Consider the following 26,789-nt stretch of genomic DNA (forward strand, 5'->3'; position numbering starts at 1 on the left):
TCATCAGCAAGTTTGCAGATGACACCAAGTTAGGGGCAGATGTTAGTCAGTTAGAGGGTAGAAAGGCTCTGCAGAGGGACCTCAACTGACTGGACAGATGGGCAGAGTCCAGTGGGATGGCATTCAACAAGTCCAAGTGCCGAGTGCTGCACTTTGGCTACGGCAATCCCATGCAGAGCTACAGGCTGGGGTCGGAGTGGCTGGAGAGCTCCCAAACAGAGAGGGACCTGGGTGTGCTGATCGACAGCCACCTGAATATGATCCAACAGTGTGCCCAGGTGGCCAGGAGGGCCAATGGCATCCTGGCCTGCATTAGGAATAGTGTGGCCAGCAGGAGCAGGGAGGTCATAGTGCCCCTGTATTCTGCTTTGGTTAGGCCGCACCTTGAGTACTGTGTCCAGTTCTGGGCTCCTCAGTTTAAGAAGGTCATTGAAACACTTGACCGTGTCCAGAGAAGGGCAACAAGGCTGGTGAGAGGCCTTGAATACAAGCCCTATGAGGAGAGGCTGAGGGAGCTGGGATTGTTTAGCCTGGAGAAGAGGAGGCTCAGGGGTGACCTCATTGCCCTCTACAACTACCTGAAAGGTGGTTGTAGCCAGGAAGGGGTTGGCCTCTTCTCCCAGGCAACCAGCACCAGAACAAGGGGACACAGTCTCAAGCTGCGCCAGGGGAGGTTTAGACTCGAGGTGAGGAGGAAGTTCTTCACCGAGCGAGTAATTCGTCATTGGAATGGGTTGCCCAGGGAGGTGGTTGAGTCATCAACCCTGGAGGCGTTTAAGAGGAGATTGGACGTGGCACTTGGTGCCATGGTCTAGTCATGGGGTCTGTGTTGATAGGTTGGACTTGATGATCCTCGAGGTCCTTTCCAACCTAAGTGATACTGTGATACTGTGATACTGTAACTTGTCTAGGCAACGTGTTCCAGTGCCTTCATAGTAAAAAACATTTTCCTTATGTCTAATCTAAACCTTCTCCTCCCTGAGCATACTGTCTTTCTCCCAGGCAACCAGCTTAGAGATGGGGAAATCAGTGGTCCACGCTACAGTTACCCAAAACAATTATGACCTGATGTGGATCTACCGTCTTTATATTCCATTCCTTTTCCTCCCTTGTACCTGTGCATCTGCCTTGTCCCGCTGGTTTCTGGAGGCCAGGCAGTCCTGGGAAACTGAGGTCCCATGGTTGGGCAGAGACAGGGAGTGAGACACAGAGAGGAGGGGTCATTTTAAAGAGCACCCGAGCACAGGCTCCGGTCTCTTTTGCTCACTGTGACAGTAAAGCATCATGCTGGAAACCACAAGCTGGAACTTACCAAGTGGCCTCTGATCTTTGTCTCTGTTTTTTATCACATTTTCTCTCATTTGGTCTTCTCATTTTTCCAAGGAAGAGACATTTTCACTGACAGCTTCTTGGACAGCTCTAGGACAACATTTTTCTGAGGAGGGTAAGGGGGTTTTAACTCCTCACTTTGATAGTGTTTAGAAAATAACATATTAAGGGGGGGGGGGGAAGGGAGGTTTGAAGGTTGCATATTTGAATCATTGTTTTGGGTCCCTGAGTGTCCTTTAATCTGAGTTGTTCTTAAGGTAAAATAAATCAGGTGAAAGCAAGCAGCTATGGAATATAAAATTGCTGTGGGTTTTCAAAGTTAAGTAGCTTGGATTTATTACAGAATCATTTGATTTGTTTCACTGGTTTTGCATGTTTTGTTGCTTATGTGCTAATACACTTAACTAGCTGGTGACATTTCTGCTGATGGAAAAGTGGGTTTTAGGGAAAAAACTTTGGAGAGTGGGCATTTTTGAACAGAGAGGATTGAAATGAGCTCTGCAATACCGTAGTGAGGCAATAAACATTAAGTGCTGCCTGTAGTAAACTTTTTAAATTATTGGTCTCTAAAAATATTTAGAACCACAAATACAACTGCCAAATAATATGCCCTTGCCAGCTATGAATTTGTGGTTATTGCTATGCAAAGATATAACTTCAAAGACAGCATTAAAAGACATCCAAGTTTTGGGGTTTTTTAATTCTATGCCAGCAAATATACATGACACCTGCAATATCATAGTGGGTTTTTTTGCAACAAAACTTGTGTCAGACAACTAAATATACTAAAACAGCAGCTATACTTTCGATTGAACCTGTCTTAAAATGGCAAGCTCCTGGGAGGTTGCTATTCTGGGAGGTGACTCTGATAGGTCTCAACAGATGCAGCTTCTGGAATGCAGCCGGAGAGGGGGATCTGGGCAGCAGCTGACCCCCACACTGGCACACTGACATTTCAGGGATCACAGCTCATGTCAGTGCAGGCTGACACTGACACTTTCAGCACACATGGCCTTCTCCCTTGCCTGCTCTGCAAATGGTTGGCACCCAGCAGCACCAAAAAAAAAAATAATCCTGGTGCTCAGAGGCAGCAACCATTCCTTTCTATAATTAAATTATCATTTTGTTATGTGCTGTGTGCCTAAGCAAACACTGATGTGCTGAGACTCTAGATTGAAATATTACTGAGGTCTTTTTATTAAGTTATCTAAAAGAATCCAGTTGTTTGTGTTATCATTAAGGAGCATTTCTTCATGTTCTGGTTTTTATGAGTGCAACATCACAGAGAAAATCAGCATGTATAAATTGTTTTAAAAGCAGTGGATATAACAGAGATAAGTGCTATATTTGAATCTATTTGAATGTCAGCCTCAGCAATAACACATTTTTCTGTGTTGTTGAAGATCAGTGCTTTCCTTCTGCATGTATTTCCATAGGCATATATTTGTTTGAACTATTTCCTTTGAAAACTACTTAGGGGCTGTCTTACATTGCATTTGACAAAAATTAGCTCTTCATTTCAGCAAGAGCTAGAACTTGCCTGGACTTCATACATATAATTCAAATATCACAGTATCACAGTATAACTAAGGTTGGAAGAGACCTGTTCTAATATGACAGTATGGGAATAATTTTTACCTCCCCATATAAAGAAGTTGTTTAAAATAACACATCCTGATAGAGTTTGCATGACAATTTTTCCAAATAAAAATTAGACATCTTCTCCCCAAATCTCTGCCAAATCCTAGAAGCTGGATTGTAAATTTCAGATTACTCATATTGAAAAGCAAGCAAAGTGTGCTACAGGTGGAAGTTATTTGTGAATCTGACATGGGAAATAGAATATCATCAGTCTAGAAAATTAAAAGTTACAAAAACCTGGAAACAGCTTGGAGCAGATCCTAAATCTAAAATCAGTATTAACATCCTAGTAAAATTCACTTTCTTATGTCTCATCTCGCCTTTCTTTTTTTTTTTTTTTTCTAAATTTTGAGAGTTTCTCCCACTATTAATATTTACTGGTCTAATTCTAAAATTTGCTGTAAGTCTCTACTAGCTCTCAAACAAATTCAGGAGCCCATATTTTCCCCTTGCCTCGGACTAATGAATTCAGATCTATAACTTAGCTGCTTTCAATATGTATTTACAAAATTTTGCACTCAGTTCCTTGGATATGGTGATAATAGGTGAATGTTAATTTATGACCTTGTTATTTTTTATAAAAAGGAATTAATTCCAGGTATATTCTTCACTCTTTGAATATTGGTTGTTACTAATAAATAGCCACACTACAATTCAGGACAGTAAAATAGCTCTTAGGAAGGTATATTATTATTTTGGTTTGTGTTTGTGGCTTTTATAAGTTATCAACAAAGCTGAGATTTGTTTCATAATCACATAGCTATTAAATTTCACAACCATGACATATCTCTAAACATTTAAATTTTATTTTTAGCAAGCTCTTAGCTGTAATATTTCATTGCAGTCATGGCCCCTAAGAAGAAGAATGTGAAAAAGAACAAATCAGATATCAACGACATGACTATCATCATGGAAGATGGCCCTCTCAGTAAGCTAAATGGATTGAATGGACTCTTAGATGGAGGAAATGGTTTCAGCTGCATCTCATCTGAGGTTTCTGACCCATTATATAGCCCAAATCTCTTGGAAGGTCTAAGCAGAATGAGACAAGAAAATTTTCTTTGTGACTTGACTATCAGTACCAAAACTAAATCCTTCAGTGTTCATAAGGTGGTGATGGCTTCAAGCAGTGACTACTTTCACAACATCTTAAAGAAAGATCCATCCACTCAAAGAGTAGACCTCAATGATGTATCTCCATTGGGTCTAGCTACTGTTATCACCTATGCTTACACTGGAAAACTCACTCTTTCACTTTATACAATAGGTAGTATTATTTCCACAGCAATTTATCTACAGATTCACACCCTTGTAAAGATGTGCTGTGATTTTCTAATCCAAGAAATCAGTGTTGAGAATTGTATGTACATTGCCAATATTGCAGAAACATATGGACTGAGAACAGCCAAGGATGCAGCACACAAATTTATTAGAGACAACTTCATTGAATTTTCAGAAACTGATCAGTTCTTAAAACTCACGTTTGATCAGATTAATGAACTTCTTGTAGACGATGAATTGCAGTTGCCTTCTGAAATTGTTGCATTCCAGACTGCAATAAAATGGCTGGAATTTGACCAAAAAAGAGTGAAGTTTGCTGCCGATCTTTTAGGTAACATCCGTTTTGGTACCATCTCAGCCCAAGACCTTGTCAATTATGTTCAAACTGTGCCAAGAATGATGCAAGATGCAGACTGCCATAAGCTCCTAGTGGATGCCATGAACTATCATTTGCTTCCCTACCACCAGAATACACTTCAGTCCAGAAGAACCAGGATCCGTGGAGGTTTCAGAGTCTTAGTTACTGTTGGTGGACGCCCTGCTCTAGCAGAAAAGTCTCTTAGCAGAGATATCTTATACAGAGATCCTGAAAACGGGTGGAAGAAGATGACTGAAATGCCTGCTAAAAGCTTTAATCAGTGTGTCACAGTGATGGATGGATTTCTCTATGTGGCTGGTGGGGAAGACCAGAATGATGGCAGGAACCAAGCCAAGCATGCAGTCAGCAATTTCTGCAGGTAACTAGATAGCTATTTAAAAGGGATGGGGAGATCCATTCCACACAATGCAAGTAGATTAACCAAGCTGGTTTGTGGCATACACCATGAACCAAACAAATAAATGGAGAGGGGACAGCACGGAGGAGATTTGGATGATATTCTATATTAAAGTTTGAATGCCAGAAATGTGCAAGTTGTGCAAAAAAATCCCATGGTTACACATGCACAATGGGAAGTGGGAAAACTTACTTTGAATAGAGGAAATAAATAGGAACTAGGATGTTCTATGATACCACTAAAATGCAACAAATCAGACATGGTGAGACTTTTAAAGTCAAAGTGGTTCTGATGCCTCACAGAATATTTTGCAAACCACCTGTTAGGTATTACAATCATGAGTTTCTCTGCACTCTCCACCATATTTTCAGCAGCTTTTACACTGCGTTTCTTATCCTTTAGCTTTTTTATCTGTTGAGAGTTTAGAAGCAATATCACCATCTCTTGAAGGTTATGTCTCTGCTCCAAATAATACCTCATTTCTGAAATATTACAGTTCCTATCTATAGTCATCCAAGGACTGTGCTGGTGATAGCAAAGTACATAGGCTCCACACAATAGTTAAATGTGTGGGACTAGGTTTTAAATAGTCAGTGTAAAAGCTGACAATAGCTTGAAGCAAAGGCTGGAGGTGAGACAACTCAGCTTTTTATCTACTAACAGCCTATGGACATGCAATGGCAATACACAGCCACTAATGCTTCGTTCTCTGCTCCCAGAAGGAACATTCAGATAAATTCTCCTGAGGATATCAACATACAAAGTTAATGGATGAGGAATCTTCTCAAGATCGATTTTATTGTGTAATCCATTTTGTCAGAAAAATATATTGTATATAGGAGATTATGCAGCCACTCTCCTGACCTTTTGCTTTTAAATTATGCCTCACATTCTCACAAGGAGCTGTGTACTTGGTGCACAGCTTGATTGTGGGAAGGAGGTGGGGGAATCCTTGTGGTCGATGGTTGAATTACTTCTGCTCCCTGTTCTGCCATTAACCTTAAGTATGTCAAGTCACATCAGTATGTCTATGGGCTTGCTTTCAGAGCTGCAGGTGACAATGCTGAATGACAGCTACCAATTAGTATTTACTTTTTCATAGTTTTTCTGGTGTGATTCTCTGATCCCCTTAGCATCCAACAAGGGAAATGTATGTGCCTATTAAACTCAGCTTCTTCAAAAGTCATAATTTGCTATTTCTTTTTTTTGAAATTGCATATTTAAATGTCAAGGAGAGAAAGTTATGTCAGATAAGAATGGTGTTAGAATGAAAAAATGTTCTTTCCACATGATTGTGTGAGTGTCAAGGAAGGAATACTTGCCATTTAGAAAGTACTAGAAAGATGAAAGTATAAATCACCATCTATCATTTTTTAAAACCCTTTGAGTAAATTTTCACATCTTTGCTGTAGGCATAAACTGAAAAAGAAACCCCTTTCCCTTGTATGTTGGAAGTATCTTCTCCCTATATTCTGATAAGTTTATTGTACAAAGTCAAATTACAGAGGAGTCAGATTAACTTCAGTGAAATAATACCAGATTTGAATGATAGTAACATTTCTCCAGTCAAAAACTACATTTGAAAATTTAATCAGGAATACCAGTTTCATTCCACTAACTTCTAATAGGTTAAGTAACTAAAATTTTAGCAACATCACACCTGCAGCAGTAGTGGTGCAGAGACAGGACTGTAGAATTCAGTGGAACAGTACATGAGACAGTTACCAACTTTTTTTAATGCTTTCAGATACGATCCTCGTTTCAACACCTGGATTCACCTGGCAAACATGAATCAGCAGCGTACCCACTTTAGCCTGAATGTATTCGATGGCCTTCTTTTTGCAGTGGGTGGTCGCAATTCTGAGGGGTGCCTCTCCTCGATTGAATGCTATGTGCCTGCAACTAATCAGTGGCAGATGAAGGCACCCCTGGAGGTGCCCAGGTGCTGCCATGCCAGTGCCGTGGTGGACGGTTGTATCCTGGTCACAGGAGGTTACATTAATAATGCTTACTCTCGCTCAGTGTGCATGTATGACCCCAGCAAAGATAGCTGGCAGGGTAAGTCCAGCCTCAGCACCCCAAGGGGGTGGCATTGTGCAGTGTCCTTTCTGGAGAGGGTCTATGTGATGGGTGGGTCTCAGCTAGGGGGGCAAGCCGAAAGGGTTGATGTTCTCCCTGTGGAGTGTTACAGTCCTTACACAGGGCAATGGAGTTACGTGGCACCACTTCAGACTGGCGTTAGTACAGCCGGTGCCTCCATCCTTAATGGGAAAGTTTACTTAGTGGGTGGCTGGAATGAAATAGAGAAAAAATACAAGAAGTGCATCCAGTGCTATAACCCAGATCTCAATGAGTGGATGGAGGAGGATGAGCTGCCTGAGGCCACCGTGGGCATATCCTGTTGTACAATATCCATGCCCAGCACCAAGACAAGAGAGTCCAGGGCCAGCTCAGTCTCTTCTGTCCCAGTCAGTATTTAAATATGGGTCTAACCAGCAATAAGTAAAAATGTTTACTAGCACAGCAGTGTGATTAGCCCTTTAAGTAGCATTTTTGTGCTTATATGGAAAAAAAAAATTGGCTTTGCAACAGTTTTGACAGTGCAAATTGACCAGTTTTCATGATTACAGGTGGCATGAAACAGTGTATTAGGGAGAAGATAAATTTTCTTAGCAGGAAGAGAGAGTTAGCCTATAACCACACAATTCCATTTTCTTCCTGACTTTGCCACTCACTTACTTTACTATTTGTGGTAAATAATTTCATTTATTTGTGTTTTGGTTTCCATACCCACCAAATAGAGATAAACTTGCTTCAGAAAATTGTTGTGAGGCGTTTTTTTCATACTGAATTTAAATGCTTTCAGAATCCAAAATGAAAGTCAAATATTGCTAGCAATAAATCTCAACATACATCAGAAATGTGCCATGTCATCATAAAATAGATCATCTTTATTCTTTTCTAAGAAATTTCTATTTGGACAAATAGAAGGGAGAAAAAAAAACCAAAATGCCCCCAAAAAAGAGTATATAGCATGTAGATACTTTTCCTTTGGGGGCAGTGTTATTCACAAAAAATTTCTCACAATATTTTTCTCCTTTGGGAGTTAGAAAGAGATGCCTGTCTTCTGCCATGAAGTAATTTAATTCCTGCATCTAATGTTGTGACATGGCCTTTAACATCTGAATCTACAAAATTACCTCCTGTAAGCACTATGGGTCAGCCCCAATGGCTACCTTGCGGGACATATTGGTCTCTTGACCTTCATGCGTACACAAAGCAGCAGACCACCACCCCATCCTCCTCCTCACATCAGGGTGACTTTCTTGTCATTCCAGGCATTAGTCATGAAGGTCAGTCAGGGTGTTTCCTCCTGTGCCTACTCTTCCCATCTGTGTAGAAATGTATCTCTGTGTTATTCTCTCATCTGAGAAGGTCCTCACCAATGCAAGGAGATAGAAACTGCAACAGCAAGGGCAAAACCTGAAAGAAGAGTTCATGCCAGGAAGTAGGAGATGCTAATGATGTCTGAGCATGGAGAAGATGCACAGAGTGTATCTCTTATTCAGTATCATTCTGGTAATAACTAGCGGAATGAGGAATGAAGATGAAATAGACTCCAGGGTCTGCCTTTAAGAATGGGACGTATGTGTGCAAAACAGTAAATCATGGGAAAACTGGATGTAATCAAAGAGACTTTCTTTAATAGGAACAAAGAGATACCTTAACACCTTTCTTTCCAGGTGTAGGCACAGCATCTCTCAAAGTAACCTTCTTCTAGGCATACCATTATGTATCTCATTTTGAGGCTTTCATTACAGCCCTGTTTATGGAGCTTTTATTCAGATTTTTTCCAAAGACTACACTAATGCTGTGCCTGCAAAGTTTTCCTAGTGAATCAAGTGAAATCTTTGCTCAATTTAGATTACCTTCCAGGAACTTTTCTTCCTAATTTCAGCCTGCAATGGGGGAATTAAGCATGAGATCTAATCCTATTCCCTTAGCCAAAGGGATATGCAGCCCATAAGGTTCCCTGACAATTTGTTACTGAAGGACTACTGTCAGCAGAAAATATCTATATCCTTCTGTTTGGGAAAGAAAGAAGCAATACAAGGAACTAAAATGATTAATTCTTATCACCAAAAGGGCAGAAGTTCACTCCCTTTAACCAAATCACAGAGGCTTCACATGCACCTCCAGGCTCTGGTACCAATGGGAAGGCATGTTCTTAGCAATGTATGTAAGGCATCCACATTTTTATCTCATTTGCAAAAAGGAAACACTACAAAAATTCTCTCTAAGTGCAGATGTTGTTGAGGCAAGCATTTTGAGGCCTTGTGCTCTGGTCTTTGTAGCTTTGTTGAAGCTGCATATTGAGTATCAGCATGAGCATGACACAGTTTTAGCGCTGAAGTAATTCACTCTGTCAGTTGGGATTAAATCCCATGGTACTCAGTACTGTTTTCTAGTTCTATCTCAGAGTTTGTGTCTGCATCCTCAATACACAACTTTAAATCCCAAATTCTATTTTTGAGTTCTGCATGTGTGGTGGGTTAACGCCCTTTTCTGAAAACAAAAAAACAAAGCAGGGTGGAGGGCTTGCAGGTACTTTGCCCTCCCTGCAGGGCATTTCCCCCTGGGAAAGCTGAGTCTGTTCCACTCCCCCCTCCCTGCCCAGCTAGGGTATAAAAAGGCAGGACATCATAGCTGTTGGATCTCCTTTTGGCTCCTGCCTCTTCTGGATGAGAGCTACTGCAGCTGCCCTCCTGCTCCTCAGCCACGTGGCCGGACTTGATCTTTTTCCCTGCTGCCTCTGCGCCTCCTCAGAGAAAGACTGGTTTTCTTATTATTCTTTTCTGTCCCGCTCCCATCCATTCTTGTTCCTTGCCCCTTGTGAACTTTTCCTGTTATTGTCATATATATATAGTTTAAAGAAAAAAAATCTTCGCCTCTCTACTTCCAAGTCGACTCCAGATTGTTGTTTAGTGGATTTGCTCCTTACCCCTTTTTTTTCTTTCCCTCTCTGTTTGGAGGGAGGAAAGGGGGGGGGGGAGTGGGGAAGAGATTCTCAGCTTTTTTTTTCCCCATTTGGGCTTTTAACTCCCAGTTAAGGCTCAAACCACTACAGCATGTTACTAGAATATACTGCACTGCAATGACTTTTGGTCAGAGTAGCACTATCACATCGTTTTGATTAATTTAATTAGATAACAGATAGCCTTTATCCCATTTAATTCAAATGAATAATAATTCAAATCCACAATCACAGAACCTGGAATCATGTAACAGAGTAAGATTACTTTGTTTGAAATACAAAAATGGATTAGAGAAAAATTTCTTATTTCTTGAAGTCACGATCATGTGTCCCATATGAAAGTATTTAGGAAGCTCTTTGAAAAATCCATCTGCTCTGATATTTCTTGGTAAAATTTTAATACTGTTAGATGAAATTGCTTTTCTGACTAGTCCAGTGGAGACATATACATACCCAAGTATAACTGTATATGTAGTCCAGTTATTTAGTTTCATAATGTACCCATAAGATGGTACTTAGGAATTTAAGAAACAATCATTTCGACATCAGATAGACATTGGATGAAATTGTCATATGCAAGTCTCTCTTTTTCCTTCTAGGAATTCAGTTCCAAAATGAGTGGTCAGATATTACTGCATGCTTTCTTCCTTTTGAGCCAATGCTTCCTATGCATCAAAGACCATCTTCTGTTTTCAAGTAGAAAGTTATTTGTGAATAAGAGGGCTAAGTGCAATGAAACTACTCTTTTACTACTTAAAGGGTTAAAAACTTTAGGGGCCAAATCCTTTTCATCTTACTCACAAAAAAGTTCCATTGGCTTCAGGGGGACTACTGAATAAGATGTGCAGGATTTCAAACTCTTCTGTCTGGACAATTGATATAGATGCCTGCCAAAAACTGTCATACCTAGGAGGAAGACTTCCTCAGCCTCTACTGCCCTTGGCAATGACAAATCCATAGACATGTCCTGGACAGGAGCCAATTACCACTGGCCATGTGTTGCTCCTGTAGCACAAATTAGATACATGCTTCAGGCCAAACATCTTAGGTAGATTAAAAATGGTATTGCTATCAGTATAGCAGTTCAGGGTGACTTTATATTATTTTCTCTAAACATCTGTTTAGGCTTCAACTACGCATTGAGCCAGGATTTGGCCCTTAAATATGTGACAATATCAGCTGTACTTAATATTATTTTGATCATAACAATGTACTGAGCTATCTGTGACATTTTTATGTACAATCCTTTTTTGTTAGAACTGTGAAAAATGGTTTGTATGTTGTGGTTTGTGGGACAGTGTTCTTTTATTGTACAGTATCATCTTTTCAATCTCCAGATGTTTAATAATAACAATAATCTCAGTTGAACTTGAAATATTGTGTATCCCCAAAAGAAATTTTAAAATGCTGTTTAGGAAGTACTGTGTATGGTAATATTAAGTAGAGCAGAGAGCTTCCAGCTGTGTGAGATGCAGATTGTTAAAATTATGCAAGGTTATAGTAAAAAACAAACCCAACCAACCAAAAAATAAAAAAAAAAGAGTAAAAAAATTTAAAAATGCTGTTACCTTCACAATTCCTTATGCACATGCATTTTATAGTTGATAAAAATCTGTGCTTCCAAGGAATTCAAATCTGAAAATAAGGTTTCTTCAGTCTGTGAGTGAAACAGTTTGGTATTTGTTTTCATGTTTATTCATGTTTGTGTAGGTGCATGAGAGTGTTACAAGATTGTGAGGGAGTAACTTAGTGTTGGAAAGTTATGCTGAAATGAAGTTGTTGTACTTAGTACTTAATCAAGATCAGATCATAATCATTTAATCTCTTCCTGAAGTTCACCTGCAAGATAATTTGTGGATCACTCAAGAGTCCAGTAAGCTTAAGTGCCAACTTCTAGCCAGTCAAAGAGGGAAGCAGAGAAAATTAGCCAACCAAAGTACGAGGTGTTGAAAAGTTGTTTTTACTGGGATTTTCTAAATGGCAGTTCTTGCAGGAAAAAGTACATGATGAATGACATGACTGAGTAAGAATATAATTTATATTACTCTGAAACCTAGATTAATTGATCTTACAGTTTTAAGTCTTTCCAGTCTCACTCTGGGCTTAGGGGTATATTTTTTCCCAGTATCACCTGGGTTTGGTAATTCTAGTTGCAAACCCAACAGTCACACAAGTAGTTGTATGAGCACACATACCTTCTTGAATTCAGTGGGACTTTTCCTGTATAGAGTTATTCTTGTGGGGATAAATTAGAAAATTAAAATTCAAGAACTAAATCCATGGGTGGATAAACATCTATTGAAAGGCAACAGGAAGGTATGAGCCTCCAGTTTCTAGAAAGGGGAAGATGGAGCTCCTTAGAACAACCAGCTGACTAAAATTTTTCTACAGTTCTCAAGGATGTTCAAGAAATATATGCTGAAAAGAAGCACCTACTTCAACAACTTTGCTTATGTTCTGTAACAGATATGGGTCAGCCTTTCTTATTAAAAGCAAGGTTCAATTTTCAATTGCCTTTAACTTGAATTCTCAGATGAATTGATTTTTCAATCCATTTTAATCCAGGTTTACCCAAGATGGGAGATTTTTTCAAAGTCTGAATCCTCCTGCCTGGAGAATGTGGTTGAAGCCAATAGTTCTACTGCAGTCCCTTGACCTTTTTGCAATTTATCTTCTCATCCTTTTGTTAAAGATATTATCTGTATAAGTAATCAAAAGCATTGTAATGCACATATTTATACTTTGAGTCCTCCATGCAAAAGGAGTATTTCTTGTCTCTTTTAATTTCTCTTTTCTTATCTATAACCGAGTGACTCATGGGGCACCAAAGACAGTGCACAGATGTGAACAGTATTTAAAACCTCCTCTGTGAATCTAATTTAAAAAAATCTCATAGCTGGTGGCCACCATAAAGAAAATGATTGTTATAGTTTAATCACATTATGGAATGCCTGCTGGAGGGGGGAATGAGTCATTGGTGCTCATTTGCAAGTGTGACACTGCTCAGAGCTCTGTTCACAGAATTTCCCTAAAGAATAAAAGAAAATACATGCAATTCTATACACCTTGTGAGAGAGATTCAGTTAAAACCAGATAAGTTTTGCCATGCAAAAGATTAGTATGAATTCATTGTTGTGACAATGAAAATTAAATTTTCAATAAAAATACAGGCAGTTAGTAAACTTACAAGGAGTACATAGTCAATCTCTGTTGGCAAGAGTGGGCATAGACACATTTCGATACTCTGGATGTTAAACTAGTTGCTGTCTTGGCAGGGTTTTTTGGTCAACCAGAAAAGTTAAAAATATAACTTATTGCTGTAAAACATTTCTCTGGCTTATAAGTGTTAGACATAGTGCTTATACAGATAGCTTTTCTAATTAGACACTTTAAGGATGGACTGTGAGAACAAAAAGGAACATATTTCAAAAGGAAGAAAAAACAAACATGTAAGTGCAATGAGAGAATGGAGAATGTTACTACTTAAAAATGAAAACTTGTAGTGCAGCAGTTGACATTACAAGGAATAACAGCATGGTGGTGTTTTTCATTGTATGCTTTAAATAAATATGTTAACATAAGGCACAAACAGATTATTCTCGTTGGAACTCTTTTTAATGAACACCTAATTGCAGTTGAAATATGCTTTGTTTTCTGAGCCCTGTGATGAGCCTTGCTTTTGTACCAACCAACTGGAATAATTGGTACACCCAGGCTGTCAAATTACCTTGCCACTAACCTGTACAGCATGACACTGGAGCCTTTATTACCTTACCCCTTCGAAACTATTTCATTGGCTGTTTATACTGTCCATCCAATCCAAAACAATATTTACAGTTTGTAAGTAAAGTTCCTAGTCCATTCCGGCTATACTCAGCTGTGGATGATTCAGAAGTCCAAGAAAATCAAGAAAGAAGAAAAATGGAAAACAGTTTGTTTCTTCGCAGACGAAGCAAAGAAAAGGAAACAGGGATTCTCAGGGTCTCTTAGTTGACTCAGAGCTCTCAGGGTTCGTGCACTGTAGATTCCTCATAGATTCTTCCTTTGGACGTGATGTAGATGTACAACAGTCTGAAATTAAACTCTTTCAGCTAAAGTTAAATTTCTTTGTGGAATACACTGAATTTCACCATTCTCCTGCATTACCCAATAAGTGTGACCAGGACCTTCAGCTGAAACCACCCCTCAGACAGGTTTAGCCTCTCCTGAGGGTGAAAATACCCAAACAGTTTTACCTAACAGATTCTTTTCTCTAACAACAGGAACTCTATCACCTTCTACTTTCTGTAGCAGATCTGAATGTGCAGGTCCAGCTTGGTTCACTGAACCTCTACTATTTACCAGCCAGGTTGCTTGTGCTAAATGTTTTTCCCAGTTTTTCAAAGATCCACCCCCCAGGGCCTTAAGAGTGGTCTTCAACAAACCGTTGTAGCGTTCAATCTTCCCTGAAGCTGGTGCATAGTAGGGGATATGGAATATCACAGTATCACAGTATCACTTAGGTTGGAAAGGACCTCGAGGATCATCGAGTCCAACCTGACACCACAGACCCCATGACTAGACCATGGCACCAAGTGCCACGTCCAATCTCCCCTTGAACGCCTCCAGGGTCGATGACTCAACCACCTGCCTGGGCAACCCATTCCAATGCCGAATGACTCGCTCGGTGAAGAACTTCCTCCTCACCTCGAGTCTGAACCTCCCCTGGCGCAGCTTGAGACTGTGTCCCCTTGTTCTGGTGCTGGTTGCCTGGGAGAAGAGGCCAACTCCCTCCTGGCTACAACCACCCTTCAGGTAGTTGTAGAGGGCAATAAGGTCACCCCTGAGCCTCCTCTTCTCCAGGCTAAACAATCCCAGCTCCCTCAGCCTCTCCTCATAGGGCTTGTGTTCAAGGCCTCTCACCAGCCTTGTTGCCCTTCTCTGGACACGCTCAAGTGTCTCAATGTCCTTCTTAAACTGAGGAGCCCAGAACTGGACACAGTACTCAAGGTGCGGCCTAACCAGAGCAGAGTACAGGGGCACTATGACCTCCCTGCTCCTGCTGGCCACACTATTCCTAATGCAGGCCAGAATGCTATTGGCCCTCCTGGCCACCTGGGCACACTGCTGGCTTATATTCAGGTGGCTGTCGATCAGCACACCCAGGTCCCTCTCTGTCTGGGAGCTCTCCAGCCACTCCGACCCCAGCCTATAGCTCTGCATGGGATTGCCGTAGCCAAAGTGCAGCACTCGGCACTTGGACTTGTTGAAAGCCATCCCATTGGACTCTGCCCATCTTTCCAGTCGGTCGAGGTCCCTCTGCAGAGCCTTTCTACCCTCTAATTGACTAACATCTGCCCCTAACTTTGTGTCATCTGCAAACTTGCTGATGACTGACTCTACCCCTTCATCCAGATCATCAATGAATATGTTGAAGAGGACAGGGCCCAGCACTGATCCCTGGGGGACACCACTGGTGACTGGCCTCCAGCTGGATGCGGCACCGTTCACGACCACTCTCTGGGCCCGGCCCTCCAGCCAGTTCCTAACCCAGCACAGAGTGTAGTGGTCCAAGCCACGGGCTGACAGCTTAGTCAGCAGTTTGCTGTGGGGGACGGTGTCAAAGGCCTTGCTGAAGTCTAGGTAGACCACATCCACAGGCCTCCCCACATCCACCAGGCGGGTCACCTGATCATAGAAAGAGATCAGGTTGGAGAGGCAGGATCTGCCCTTCCTGAATCCATGTTGGCTGGACCTGAGCCCTTGGCCATCCTTCAGGTGCGCAGTTATTGCTGCCAGGATAATCTGCTCCATCACTTTCCCTGGCACTGAGGTCAGGCTGACCGGCCTGTAGTTTCCAGGTTCCTCCATCCGACCCTTCTTGTGGATGGGGACCACGTTGGCCAGTTTCCAGTCATCTGGGACCTCACCAGTGAGCTAGGACTGGAGGAAAATGATGGAGAGTGGCCTAGCTAGCACATCCGCCAGCTCTCTCAGCACCCTAGGATGGATCCCATCTGGTCCCATGGACTTGTGGATATCCAAGTGGCTCAGCAGGTCCCGAACTAACTCCTCATGGATTTCCAGGGTATTACTCTGCTCCCCAACCCCAACGCCCAGCTCCGGAGACCACTCGTCCTGAACTCCTGCCTTGCTGTTAAAAATTGAGGCAAAGAAGGTGTTCAGGACCTCAGCTTTATCCTCATCCTCAGTAACTGTGTTCCCCTCCAGGTCCACTAGGGAGTGCAGGTTCTTCCTGCCCTTCTTCTTATTGTTAATATATTTATAAAAATGCTTTTTATTATCTTTGACAGAGGTGGCCAGCTTCAGTTCCAGCTGGGCCTTAGCCTCCCTAATTTTATTCCTACATAATCTAACAGCTTCCTTGAACATACCTCGAGAAGCCTTCCCCTCCTTCCAAAGGTGATACAGCCTCCTCTTCCCCCTTAAATCCTCCAGGAGCTGCTTGCTCATCCAGGCCGGTCGCCTTCCCCGCCGGCTTGCCTTCCGGCACATGGGAACCGCCAATTCCTGTGCCTTCAAGAGCTCCTGTTTGAAGTAGGTCCAACCCTCCTGAACCCCTTGGTTCATGAGGGCTGGTACCCAGGGGACTTTGCAGACAAGTTTTTTAAATAGGCTGAAGTTCGCCCTTCGGAAGTCCAAGGTGGAGGTTCTGTTGGTGCTCCTCCCAATCTCCCTGCATATTGAAAACTTCACTATCTCGTGGTCACTGCACCCTAGGCAGCCTCCCACGATCACATCTCCCACCAGCCCTTCCCTATTGCAGAACAGCAGGTCAAGCAGAGCCTGTCCCCTGGTAGGCTCGCTTAACAGCTGTGTCAGGAAGCAGTCCTCCATTCGCTCCAGGAATCTTCTGGACTGCCTCCTCCCTGCTGAATTAAGTTCCCAGCAGATATCTGGGAGGTTGAAGTCACCAACAAGGACAAGATCAGATGATCTTGAGACAGCCTCCAGTTGCTTGTAGAACAACTCATCAGCCGCCTCATCCTGGTTGGGTGGTCTGTAACAGATTCCAATCAGGATGTCAGACTTGTTAGGTTGTCCTCTGATTTTGACCCACAGGCTCTCAACTACCTCATCTTCCACCACAAGTTGTGTGGCAGAGATTGACTCTCTAATATACAGAGCCACCCCTCCTCCTCTTCTCCCTCGCCTGTCCCTCCTAAAGAGCCTGTAACCCCCCATTGTAGCACTCCAATCGTGGGTGCTGTCCCACCAAGTTTCTGAGATGGCGACTACATCATAGTCGCCCTGATGGATTAGGACCTCCAACTCCTCTTGCTTGTTGCCCAGGCTGCGTGCATTGGTGTACATGCATCGCAGCTGGGTTCCTGACTTCTCAACTAACCCTACCTTGCGCCCTATTCTTACCTCTGCAGAGGGACCGATTGCCTCACCCACCCCCTTCAGACCTAGTTTAAAGCCCTCCTAATGAGCCCTGCCAACTCCAGTGCCAGGACTCTTTTACCCCTTCTAGATAGATGCACCCCATCAGGACCCAGCAGGTCAGGTGCAGTGAAAGTTGCCCCGTGGTCATAGAACCCAAAGTTCTGCCGCCGGCACCATCCCCTGAGCCAATTGTTGATGGTGTGGGTTCTCCCATTCCTCTCAGTGTACACCCCTGACACTGAAGGAATTGAGCAGAACCACTCAATGCCGTGCTCTTTTGCCCAGTTCCTTACAAGATTGTTCTTGAAATGAGTTCCGTTGTCTGACTCAATCCTCTCTGGAGTTCCGTGTCTCCACAGGATTTGTCTCTCCAGACCGAGAATGGTGTTGCGTGCAGTTGCATGTGGAACTGGATAAGTTTCCAACCATCCAGTGTTTGCCTCTACCATAGTAAGCACGTATTGCTTACCAGAACGAGAACGTGGTAGAGTGATGTAGTCAATCTGCCAAGCTTCACCATACAGAGAGAGTGATTGCCCATTGGAATGGGCTGCCTGGGGAGGTGGTGGAATCGCCATCACTGGAGGTGTTCAGGAGGAGACTTCACAGGGTGCTTGGTTGCATGGGTTAGTTGATTAGGTGGTGTTGGATGATAGGTTGGACGCGATGATCTTGAAGGTCTCTTCCAACCTGGTCTATTCTATTCTATTCTATTCTATTCTATTCTATTCTATTCTATTCTATTCTAATTTGTACTTGGACCATCTGACATCATACAACAAGGGCTTAAGTCGTTTTGCCTGCTTAATAGCAGTACAAATGTCGCAGTCATGGATAACTTGTGTGATAGCATCCATGGAAATGTCTATGGATCGGTCACGAGCCCACTGGTATGTTGCATCTCTGCCCTGATGTCCTGACGAATCATGAGCCCACCAAGTTAAGAATATCTCACCTCGGTGTTTCCAGTCGAGATCAAGATTAGAGTCCATGTCCACTCGAGAAACTCTTGCAGCTAGATCTGCCTGATGGTTGTGTTGCTGTTCCTCAGTAGCTTTGCTCTTAGGAATGTGAGCATTGATGTGTCTCACCTTCACTGGAATTCTCTCGACTCGATCAGCAACGTCCATGTGTTGGTGTAGAGATAAAGCTTTGGCCATCTCTCACGTTCAGCTACATTGAGAGCTAGCTGGACAGCTTTTACCTCTGCGAACTGACTGGATTCTCCTTCTCCATCCTTTGCCTCTGCAACTCGGCGTGTTGGACTCCACACTGCAGACTTCCACCTTCGCTTGTTTCCAACAAGATGACAGGAACCATCTGTGAACAAAGCATATTTCTTTTCATCATCAGAAAGGTCATTGTAAGGAGGAGCTTCCTCAGCACGCATTACTTTCTCCTCTGGAGGTTTAGCACAGTTGGTACCTTCAGGCCAACTTGCGATCTCCTCCACTAGACCAGGTCTTTCAAGATTTCCCATTCGAGCTCTCTGTGTTATCAGAGCCAACAACTTAGACCAGGTGGAATCTGTGGCATGATGTGGTGTGGACCTTTGCCTTTGAACATCCAATTCAAATCTGGTAATCTGGGGGCTAAGAGAAGTTGTGATTCAGTTCCAATTACTTCAGAAGATGCTTTTAACCCTTCATAGGCAGCTAGAATCTCTTTTTCTGTTGGAGTATAATTTGTAACCTCGACTCCAGAAACCAAGAGGTCAGCCACGTGTCTCACCTGGAGCTCTTTGCCACAAGCAGCAGGTTGGACCATTGTCACTTGCAGCCGTGTACAAAATTATCTTAATGTCTGGACCATTTCGGACAGGTCCCAGACCCACTGCTTGAATTACCTCTTGCTTTATCTGGTCAAAGGCTGCTTGTTGTTCAGGTCCCCAGTGGAAACATTTTCTCTTTTGAGCCACATCATACAGAGGTTTCACAATCTGACTGTATCCAGGAATGTGCAGTCTCCAAAATCCCACTATCCCCAAGAAACATAGGGTTTCTTGCTTGTTTGTGGGATTTGCCATGGTAGAGACTCTATTTACCACATCCACTGGAATGTGTCAGCGTCCATCCTGCCACCGCACTACCAGAAACTGAATCTCTGTGGTTGGTCCTTTCACCTTGTCTCGCTTAATGGCAAAACCTGCATTCAGAAGAATGTCAATGATTTTGTTACCTTTCTCGAAGACTTCTTCAGGAGTTTCACCCCAGACAATTATATCATCGATGAACTGGATGTGTTCTGGAGCACCACCTTTCTCCAGAGTATCATGGATTACAGAAAGCTCAGGTCTGACAGACAGCTTCAGTTTTTGTCCATCTATCTTTTCAGAAGCTACTCCAAAAGCCCATTTGTACCCTCTAGGGTCTTCGAAACACCATAAAATCAGTTTACCATTTAGTCTTATATTAACCTCCACCTTACTTAACTCTTGAGATCCACCAGTGACTCCCAGAATAGTTATAGACTCTGATCCCTGATAATTTGATGGCAGTATGGTGCACTGAGCTCCTGTGTCAACCAAGGCCCTGTACTTCTGAAATTGTGATGTGCCAGGCCACTGGATATGCATATCCAATATATTCTGTAATCTCTATTATCCCTTTCCTCCCCCTGGCGGGAGGCAGGGCACCCCTAGTTATGGGGAACATGCCCACATGTGCATTGCACACAGTGTGCAGTGTTAGAACTGGAGCCACTGTTGGAGCTACTAGAGTTGTTCTGGGGAACTGTGGAAGTAACAGCTACCCTTCTGGTATTGCTACCTCGGGTTCTGCCACTTTGCAATTCCCTCAGTCTCCTGAAAAGATTAGAAGTTGGTTGACCATCCCAGCGGTTCATGTTCTCACCAAACTGATCACGCAGAGTTATCCAAATGGTCCTACGTGACTGCCTTGTTGGTCTGTTTTGGTTTGATCTGTTTTGGAATGACCTCCTTGGAGGACGTCTGTTCCTCACAGATGAAACTTGTATCCACCTGGAGGAAGAATTGGAATTATCTCTTTGTGCTAGTTGGGATATGGAATCTTTCAGCTCTTTCATGCAATTCTCATTTTTTCCAGACAGAATTTGAATGGCTGAAAACAAAGGAACACGTGTCATGCTATCCTGCGATTGTCTCATTTGATTAGTGAATTGGCCAACCGTAGGAGGAGCTCCACCATAATTTCTCCCCAACAATCCTGCTTGCCAGAATGTTTGCATAATTAGAAGGAGCAAGCCTGATGAGCTTTTTAGCAAGACCCGTTCCTACAGGAATGTCATCAGGATTCAGAGTTTCATGTTCACCATAGAGTATCTCTCTAACAGCAAATTCTCTCAGGCACTTAATTCCCTCATCTATGGTAATCCAGGGCTTAGGATTCCATGGAAGATCATTTCAGGAAGAGTATCTCAGGAAAACTGCCATTAAAAGGCGTATCCACAGATTAACCTTACCGAGAGCCTTGCCTAGATGTCTGTCTATTCTGTTATCCCTCGAGAGAGTTCCTAACTGAGCTGCTGACTTGTCTCCAACTGTTAGAGCTGGAGCACCTGTATCATAACATCTACTAAGCCAAGGTTGAACTGGCTCCTTATCTGCTCTAGTGTAATCTTTACGGACATTTCTAAGTTCTTCCCGAGGTGAAGAACATTCAGAAATGTCATCTCCTTCCTCCTTTGCCCCTTCTTCCTCAATTTGTTGTCCCAATAATCCTGCTGTCACTCTCCTAAGGATCTCTTTAAACTGAGAAGCACCACTGCTAGCTGCTGTCCTAGCTGCATCTCCATCCTGTGTTGATCTCAATAACTCCGCTAGATCTTTAAAAAAAACCTTCTCTTCCTCCTCAGCAGGATCTTTTCTGGCAGAAGGTCCCTCCCCCACATCAGCATCTTGCTCCTCTTCCCCATCAGCTCCCGGATCAGCTTTGGCTTTTCCTCTTCTTGCTCTTAAAACTGCTACTTGCTTAATTGGAGCTGTGTTTGAATTTACAGCCACCTTAACAGAAGCTGACAGGTTTTGAGACAGATCAGCTGCTTTGGAGGGCGCTTCCAGTCCTGCCGAGAAGGAGGGCGGAAATGACTTTGCCTCGTTAATAGTATCCGAAGAGGGGGGAGCCACCATGTTGGAAGCTGCTTCCGCCCCTGGCTGCTTGCCAGAATCAGCAACAGAACCGTTCAAAGCAGCCTTTCCAATAGGCTTTTTAACTTTATCTTTAACTGATACAGATTCTGCACTCTCCTCATCACTAGATGTCTCTGGGGCTGAGCCAGAAGTGTGCCTCCTTTTCTTTGATCTATGCTTAACAATGAAGCAGGCCTTAGATACTTTTCTCTCCCGGTGCAAAGAATATAACAAATACGCAATCACTATCATCATCAGCAGATTCACACACATCAAATCACCTTTGGATCCCAGCCATCACTTAAAATTACTCTTTCACCTGCTGGAATCTTAAACTCCCGTATCTCAATCGGGAGAGTGCTAGAGGTCACATTTCTGTATTTCATAAGCCAAAAGAACCCCAGACAGTGGTAATACAGAACCTGAATCTTATACTTGAACCATAAATATAATTTTTGCATTAAATATTTACCTATGTGTTCGATAAGTAGGCCTGAACAATATTTGTAAATCAGAACATATTGAAAAGAGCAATTGCTTAAAAATCCAAAGCACCTTCCTCTATTCGGCAGGCAGCCCTCTCGGGACAGCACAAAGACCAGCAGTCGCCAGGGACCAGCCGCTGCTCTCCTTTTCGGGCTGCGGGAATCACCACCGCTGCGGAGGTTTGCCGCGAGGAAGGAGCAGCCGTCCTTTCACGTGGTCAGACTCGTGATCCCAGTGGCGGGAGCGGCTGAATTTAAAAGGGTCAGCTGCCACTCGCGGGGGCTCTGTTCGGCAGGCAGCCCATATTCTCTTGTACTCTCTCGTGCACTCATGCGCCGCCCCACTTTTTCTAAATTTTCTTTTTTTTTTTTGTGCAGTATGTGCTGTGGCCAGGGACAGGCATGGTTGTAACTCGCAGCAAAATCTCCCTAAAAAAATCAGTGTTGACCCAGACTGAGGTAGAACACAAGCAGGTAGCTGTCCAGGTATCTGGCTGTAGAGAATGCTGGAGCCTGGCTCTTGAGAAGCAGGGTTGTGGGGGCAACTCTTGTATAAGGTGTGAGCAGGTTGACTATCTGCCTAATCTGGCGGCCAGACTGAAGGATGAGGTTGCTAGCCTTAGAAATGTAAGGGAATGTAGGAAAGAGATGAACCAGAGGAGGAAGGAGATGGACCAAAGGAGGAAAGAGATGAACCAGAGGAGGAAAGAGTTGAATCAGAGTAAGCAGGCTCTGCAGGCTCCCCCAGCAGAGGCTGGTTATTCAAAAAGCAGAGGGGGATGGACGCAGGTTCCTCTCAAAAGACGCAAAGTTAAACCTCCTTGCCTCCCCTCACCTTCCCCGCTGCTCTTGGAAAACAGATATGGAGCACTGGAGATCGAGGGTGAGGTGGTCCTGATGCCGGAGGACACGCCATCTGGGGTTGTCCCTGAGGTTAAACAGCCTGAGGTTAAACAGCCTAAGGTTAAACAGCCTAAGGCAAAGCAGCCTAAGGTTAAACAGCCTAAGGCAAAGCAGCCTAAGGTTAAACAGCCTTCCCCTGGCATCAGGACCTGTTCCCTCAAAAAAAAGAGTAGGGTAATTGTTATTGGTGATTCCCTTCTGAGGGGAAAGGAGGGCCCTATATGTCGGCCTGGCCCATCTCATAGGGAACTCTGTTGTCTGCCAGGAGCCCAAGTTAATGATGTTACCAGTAGGCTGCCTAGACTGGTGCAGCCCTCTGACTACTATCCTTTATTAGTTATGCAGTTAGGGAATGATGATGTTGCAACCATAACTCCCAGGGCTATCAAAGATGACTTCAGGGCTCTGGGAGACCTGGTTGAGGGGTCAGGTGCACAAATAATTTTCTCATCAATACCTTTAGTTGCAGGAGGGAATACCATAAGGAACAGGTCAGCAGCTATAGTCAACAAGTGGCTTAGAGGCTGGTGCAGGCAAAAGGATTTTGGTTTTTTTGATCTTGGGAAACTTTCTACTGCACCAGGCCAGCTGGCAACAGATGGAGTACATGTGTCCCAGAGAAGGGGAAAGGTCACAGTATATGAGAACGGCCTGTCCCCCAAAGGTAAAAAGATCCTGGGAAGGGAATTGGCAGGTCTCATCGACAGGGCTTTAAACTAGTTTAGAGGGGGGAAGGGGCTGAAACAAGTCCCCTCAGGCAAGAGTCTGGGGGTGACAAGCTAGAGTCAGAGGTGAAACCAGCAGACCAGCTGAAGTGCATGTACACTAATGCACGAAGCATGGGTAACAAACAAGAGGAGCTGGAAGCCTTGCTGCAGCAGGAAAGTTATGATGTAGTTGCCATCACAGAGACATGGTGGGACGACTCACATGATTGGAGCGCTGCAATTGATGGCTACAGGCTCTTCAGGAGAGACAGGCAAGGAAGAAGGGGTGGAGGGGTGGCCCTGTACATCAGGAAGGCACTAGAGGCCATTGAGATGGAGATCATGGACAATCAGGTTGAGTGCTTGTGGGTAAGAATTAGAGGGAAGACCAGCAGGGCAGACACCCTGGTTGGAGTCTGTTATACACCACCCAACCAGGAGGAAGGTGTTGATGAAGCATTCTATAGGCAGCTTAAGGCTGTCTCAAGATCTCCGGACCTTGTTCTCATGGGCGACTTCAACCTGCCCGACATCTGCTGGGATCTCAACACAGCAGAGAGGAGACAGTCTAGGAGGTTCTTAGAATGCATGGAGGACAGCTTCTTATCCCAGGTGCTGCGAGAGCCTACCAGGGGCAAGGCTATGCTTGACCTCCTCTTCACCAACAGGGAAGGGCTGCTGGGTGATGTGGTGGTCAGAGGGTGTTTGGGGTCCTGTGACCATGAGATAATTGAATTCTCGGTTTTTGGTCAAGCTAAGAGGGGTAGCAAGAAGACCTCCACTCTGGATTTCCGGAGGGCAGACTTCAGGTTACTCAAGGAACTAATTCAGAGGGTTCCTTGAGATAAAGCCCTTAATAATAAAGGGGTCCAGGAGAGCTGGACCTACTTCAAGGAAGAATTGTTGAAGGCTCAGGGACAGGCTGTGCCAATATGCCGGAAGATGAGCCGCCGGGGCAGACGGCCAGCCTGGGTGGTTAATGAACTTTTAATAGAACTAAGGGAAAAAAAGAGGGTGCATCACCTTTGGAAGAGAGAGGAGGCAACCCACAGAATGTTTAAGGATGTTGCCAAATCATGTAGGAAGAAATTTAGGGAGGCAAAAGCACATTTGGAGCTTAAACTGGCCTCTACTGTGAAGGACAACAAAAAGTCCTTCTATAAATATATTAATAGCAAGACGAAGGGCAACGACAACCTCCACTCCTTGGTGGACATGGAGGGAAATGTTGTAACAACAGATGAGGAAAAGGCAGAGATACTTAACACCTTCTTTGCCTCAATTTTTACTAGAAGGACAGAACGTCTTCCTGACAGCTGGCCTGCAGAGCTGGCAGAAGGAGCCAGGGAGCTGCACAGTTTCCCTATGTTCCATGAGGAGGTGGTTGGAACTCTCCTCAGACGCTTGGATCCCCACAAGTCCATGGGACCACATGGGATCCATCCTAGGCTACTGAGAGACCTGGCAGATGAGCTGGCCAAGCCACTCTCCATCATTTTCCAGCACTCCTGGCTCACTGGAGAGGTCCCAGAAGACTGGAAGCTGGCCAACGTTGTGCCCATCCACAAGAAGGGCCGGTTGGATGAGCCAGGGAATTATAGGCCTGTCAGCCTGACCTCAGTGCCAGGCAAGATTATGGAACAGGTCATCCTGAGTGCAATCACACAGCACTTAGAGGATGGCCAAGGGATCAGGCCTAGCCAGCATGGATTTAGGAAGGGCAGGTCCTGCCTGACCAACCTGATCTCCTTCTATGATCAGGTGACCCGCCTGGTGGATGTGGGGAGGCCTGTGGATGTAGTCTACCTGGACCTCAGCAAGGCCTTTGACACAGTCCCCCATAGCAAACTGCTGGCCAAGCTGTCAGCACATGGCTTGGACGGGAGCACACTGCGATGGGTTAGGAACTGGCTGGAGGGCCGAACCCAGAGAGTGGTGGTGAATGGCGCCACATCCAGCTGGCGGCCAGTCACTAGTGGTGTGCCCCAAGGATCAGTGCAGGGCCCCATGCTCTTTAACATCTTTATTGATGTACTGTGTCCAGTTCTGGGCCCCTCAGTTTAGGAAGGAAGTTGACTTGCTGGAACGAGTCCAGAGAAGGGCAACGAAGTTGGTGAGGGGTTTGGAACAGAAGCCCTATGAGGAAAGACTGAGGGAGCTGAGATTGCTCAGCCTGGAGAAGAGGAGACTCAGGGGTGACCTTATCACTCTCTACAACTACCTGAAGGGGGGTTGTAGACAGGCGAATGATGGTCTCTTCTCCCAGGCACCCAGTACCAGAACAAGAGGACACAGTCTCATGCTGCACCAGGGGAGGTTTAGGTTGGATGTTAGGAAGAAGTTCTATACAGAAAGAGTGATTGCCCATTGGAATGGGCTGCCTGGGGAGGTGGTGGAGTCGTCATCATTGGAGGTGTTCAGGAGGAGACTTGATGGGGTGCTTGGTGCCATGGGTTAGTTGTTTAGGCGGGTTGGATTGGTTCATGGGTTGGACGCAATGATCTTGAAGGTCTCTTCCAACCTGGTTTGGTTTATTCTAGTTTATTCTAATATTTGCTAGTCCGACTCAAGCAAGCAATAAATCAAGCTATTTTCGTGCCGCACGTTAGGATGGTGTGATGGGTTGAGGCAGCACCCTTCCCCACCACTGGCAACAATAAACACTCAGACAAAGGGATTGCAAAAGTGATGGAAAGTTTAAATAGAAAGCAGTGAACTTTTACAGAAAGCCAAAAGCACAGTGACAAAGAGAAATCCCAAAACAGACCCAGAGAGATCCCATCCCCACCTGAGGGTACACCCAAGGCCCCCAGGGCTCCTTCTTCCCCCTCCCACTGATAGGCTAGTCTCAGCTGGCCAGATCTGAGACTGCCCATCCCCCCATGGTCTTGGGCCTAGCCAGGCCCAAAGCCAGGAGACATCTCCCCCAGTTACCGGCTGACGGAGGAGGAAGAAAAGAGGAGGTGCTAGACTCGGCACTGCATCTTATAGTGGTGCAAAGAATTGTGGTAGGAACTACTACATAATTTCCTGTGTCTACCCCTCTGGGCTGGACTTCTGGACACAGGAAGTAAACATTGCAGGGGGGCACCCAGCTCAAACTGCAACAGATGGCCAATTAAAAACCCAGCGCAT

At 44.2% G+C, this 26,789-nt stretch overlaps 1 protein-coding gene across 2 annotated transcripts; it reads left to right on the plus strand.

The window, feature by feature from the left end:
* The first annotated feature begins 1,274 nt into the window (after positions 1-1,274).
* On the plus strand, positions 1,275-14,121 carry KLHL31 (kelch like family member 31). 2 transcript variants are annotated; one of them, XM_068142946.1, is made up of 3 exons: positions 1,275-1,444; positions 3,785-4,988; positions 6,775-14,121. In XM_068142946.1, the coding sequence occupies exons 2-3, from the start codon at positions 3,817-3,819 to the stop codon at positions 7,505-7,507; spliced, it is 1,905 nt and encodes a 634-aa protein (XP_067999047.1). In that variant the 5' UTR covers positions 1,275-1,444; positions 3,785-3,816; the 3' UTR covers positions 7,508-14,121. The 2 variants fall into 2 exon arrangements, with proteins under 2 accessions (XP_067999047.1, XP_067999048.1); XM_068142947.1 differs by having other exon boundaries at positions 3,815-4,988.
* The last annotated feature ends 12,668 nt before the right edge of the window (positions 14,122-26,789 follow it).

This window comes from Melanerpes formicivorus, unplaced genomic scaffold, assembly GCF_026170545.1.
Source record: "Melanerpes formicivorus ecotype bairdi unplaced genomic scaffold, bMelFor1.0.p_v2 SCAF_9, whole genome shotgun sequence".
Lineage (NCBI taxonomy): Eukaryota > Metazoa > Chordata > Aves > Piciformes > Picidae > Melanerpes > Melanerpes formicivorus.

Bases quoted from the DNA above. Each gene is read 5' to 3' on its own strand.
- KLHL31 (XM_068142946.1), top strand. From the start codon at position 3,817: ATGGCCCCTAAGAAGAAGAATGTGAAAAAGAACAAATCAGATATCAAC. The intron at 4,989-6,774 runs GTAACTAGATAG...TAATGCTTTCAG, and splicing joins GCAGTCAGCAATTTCTGCAG to ATACGATCCTCGTTTCAACA.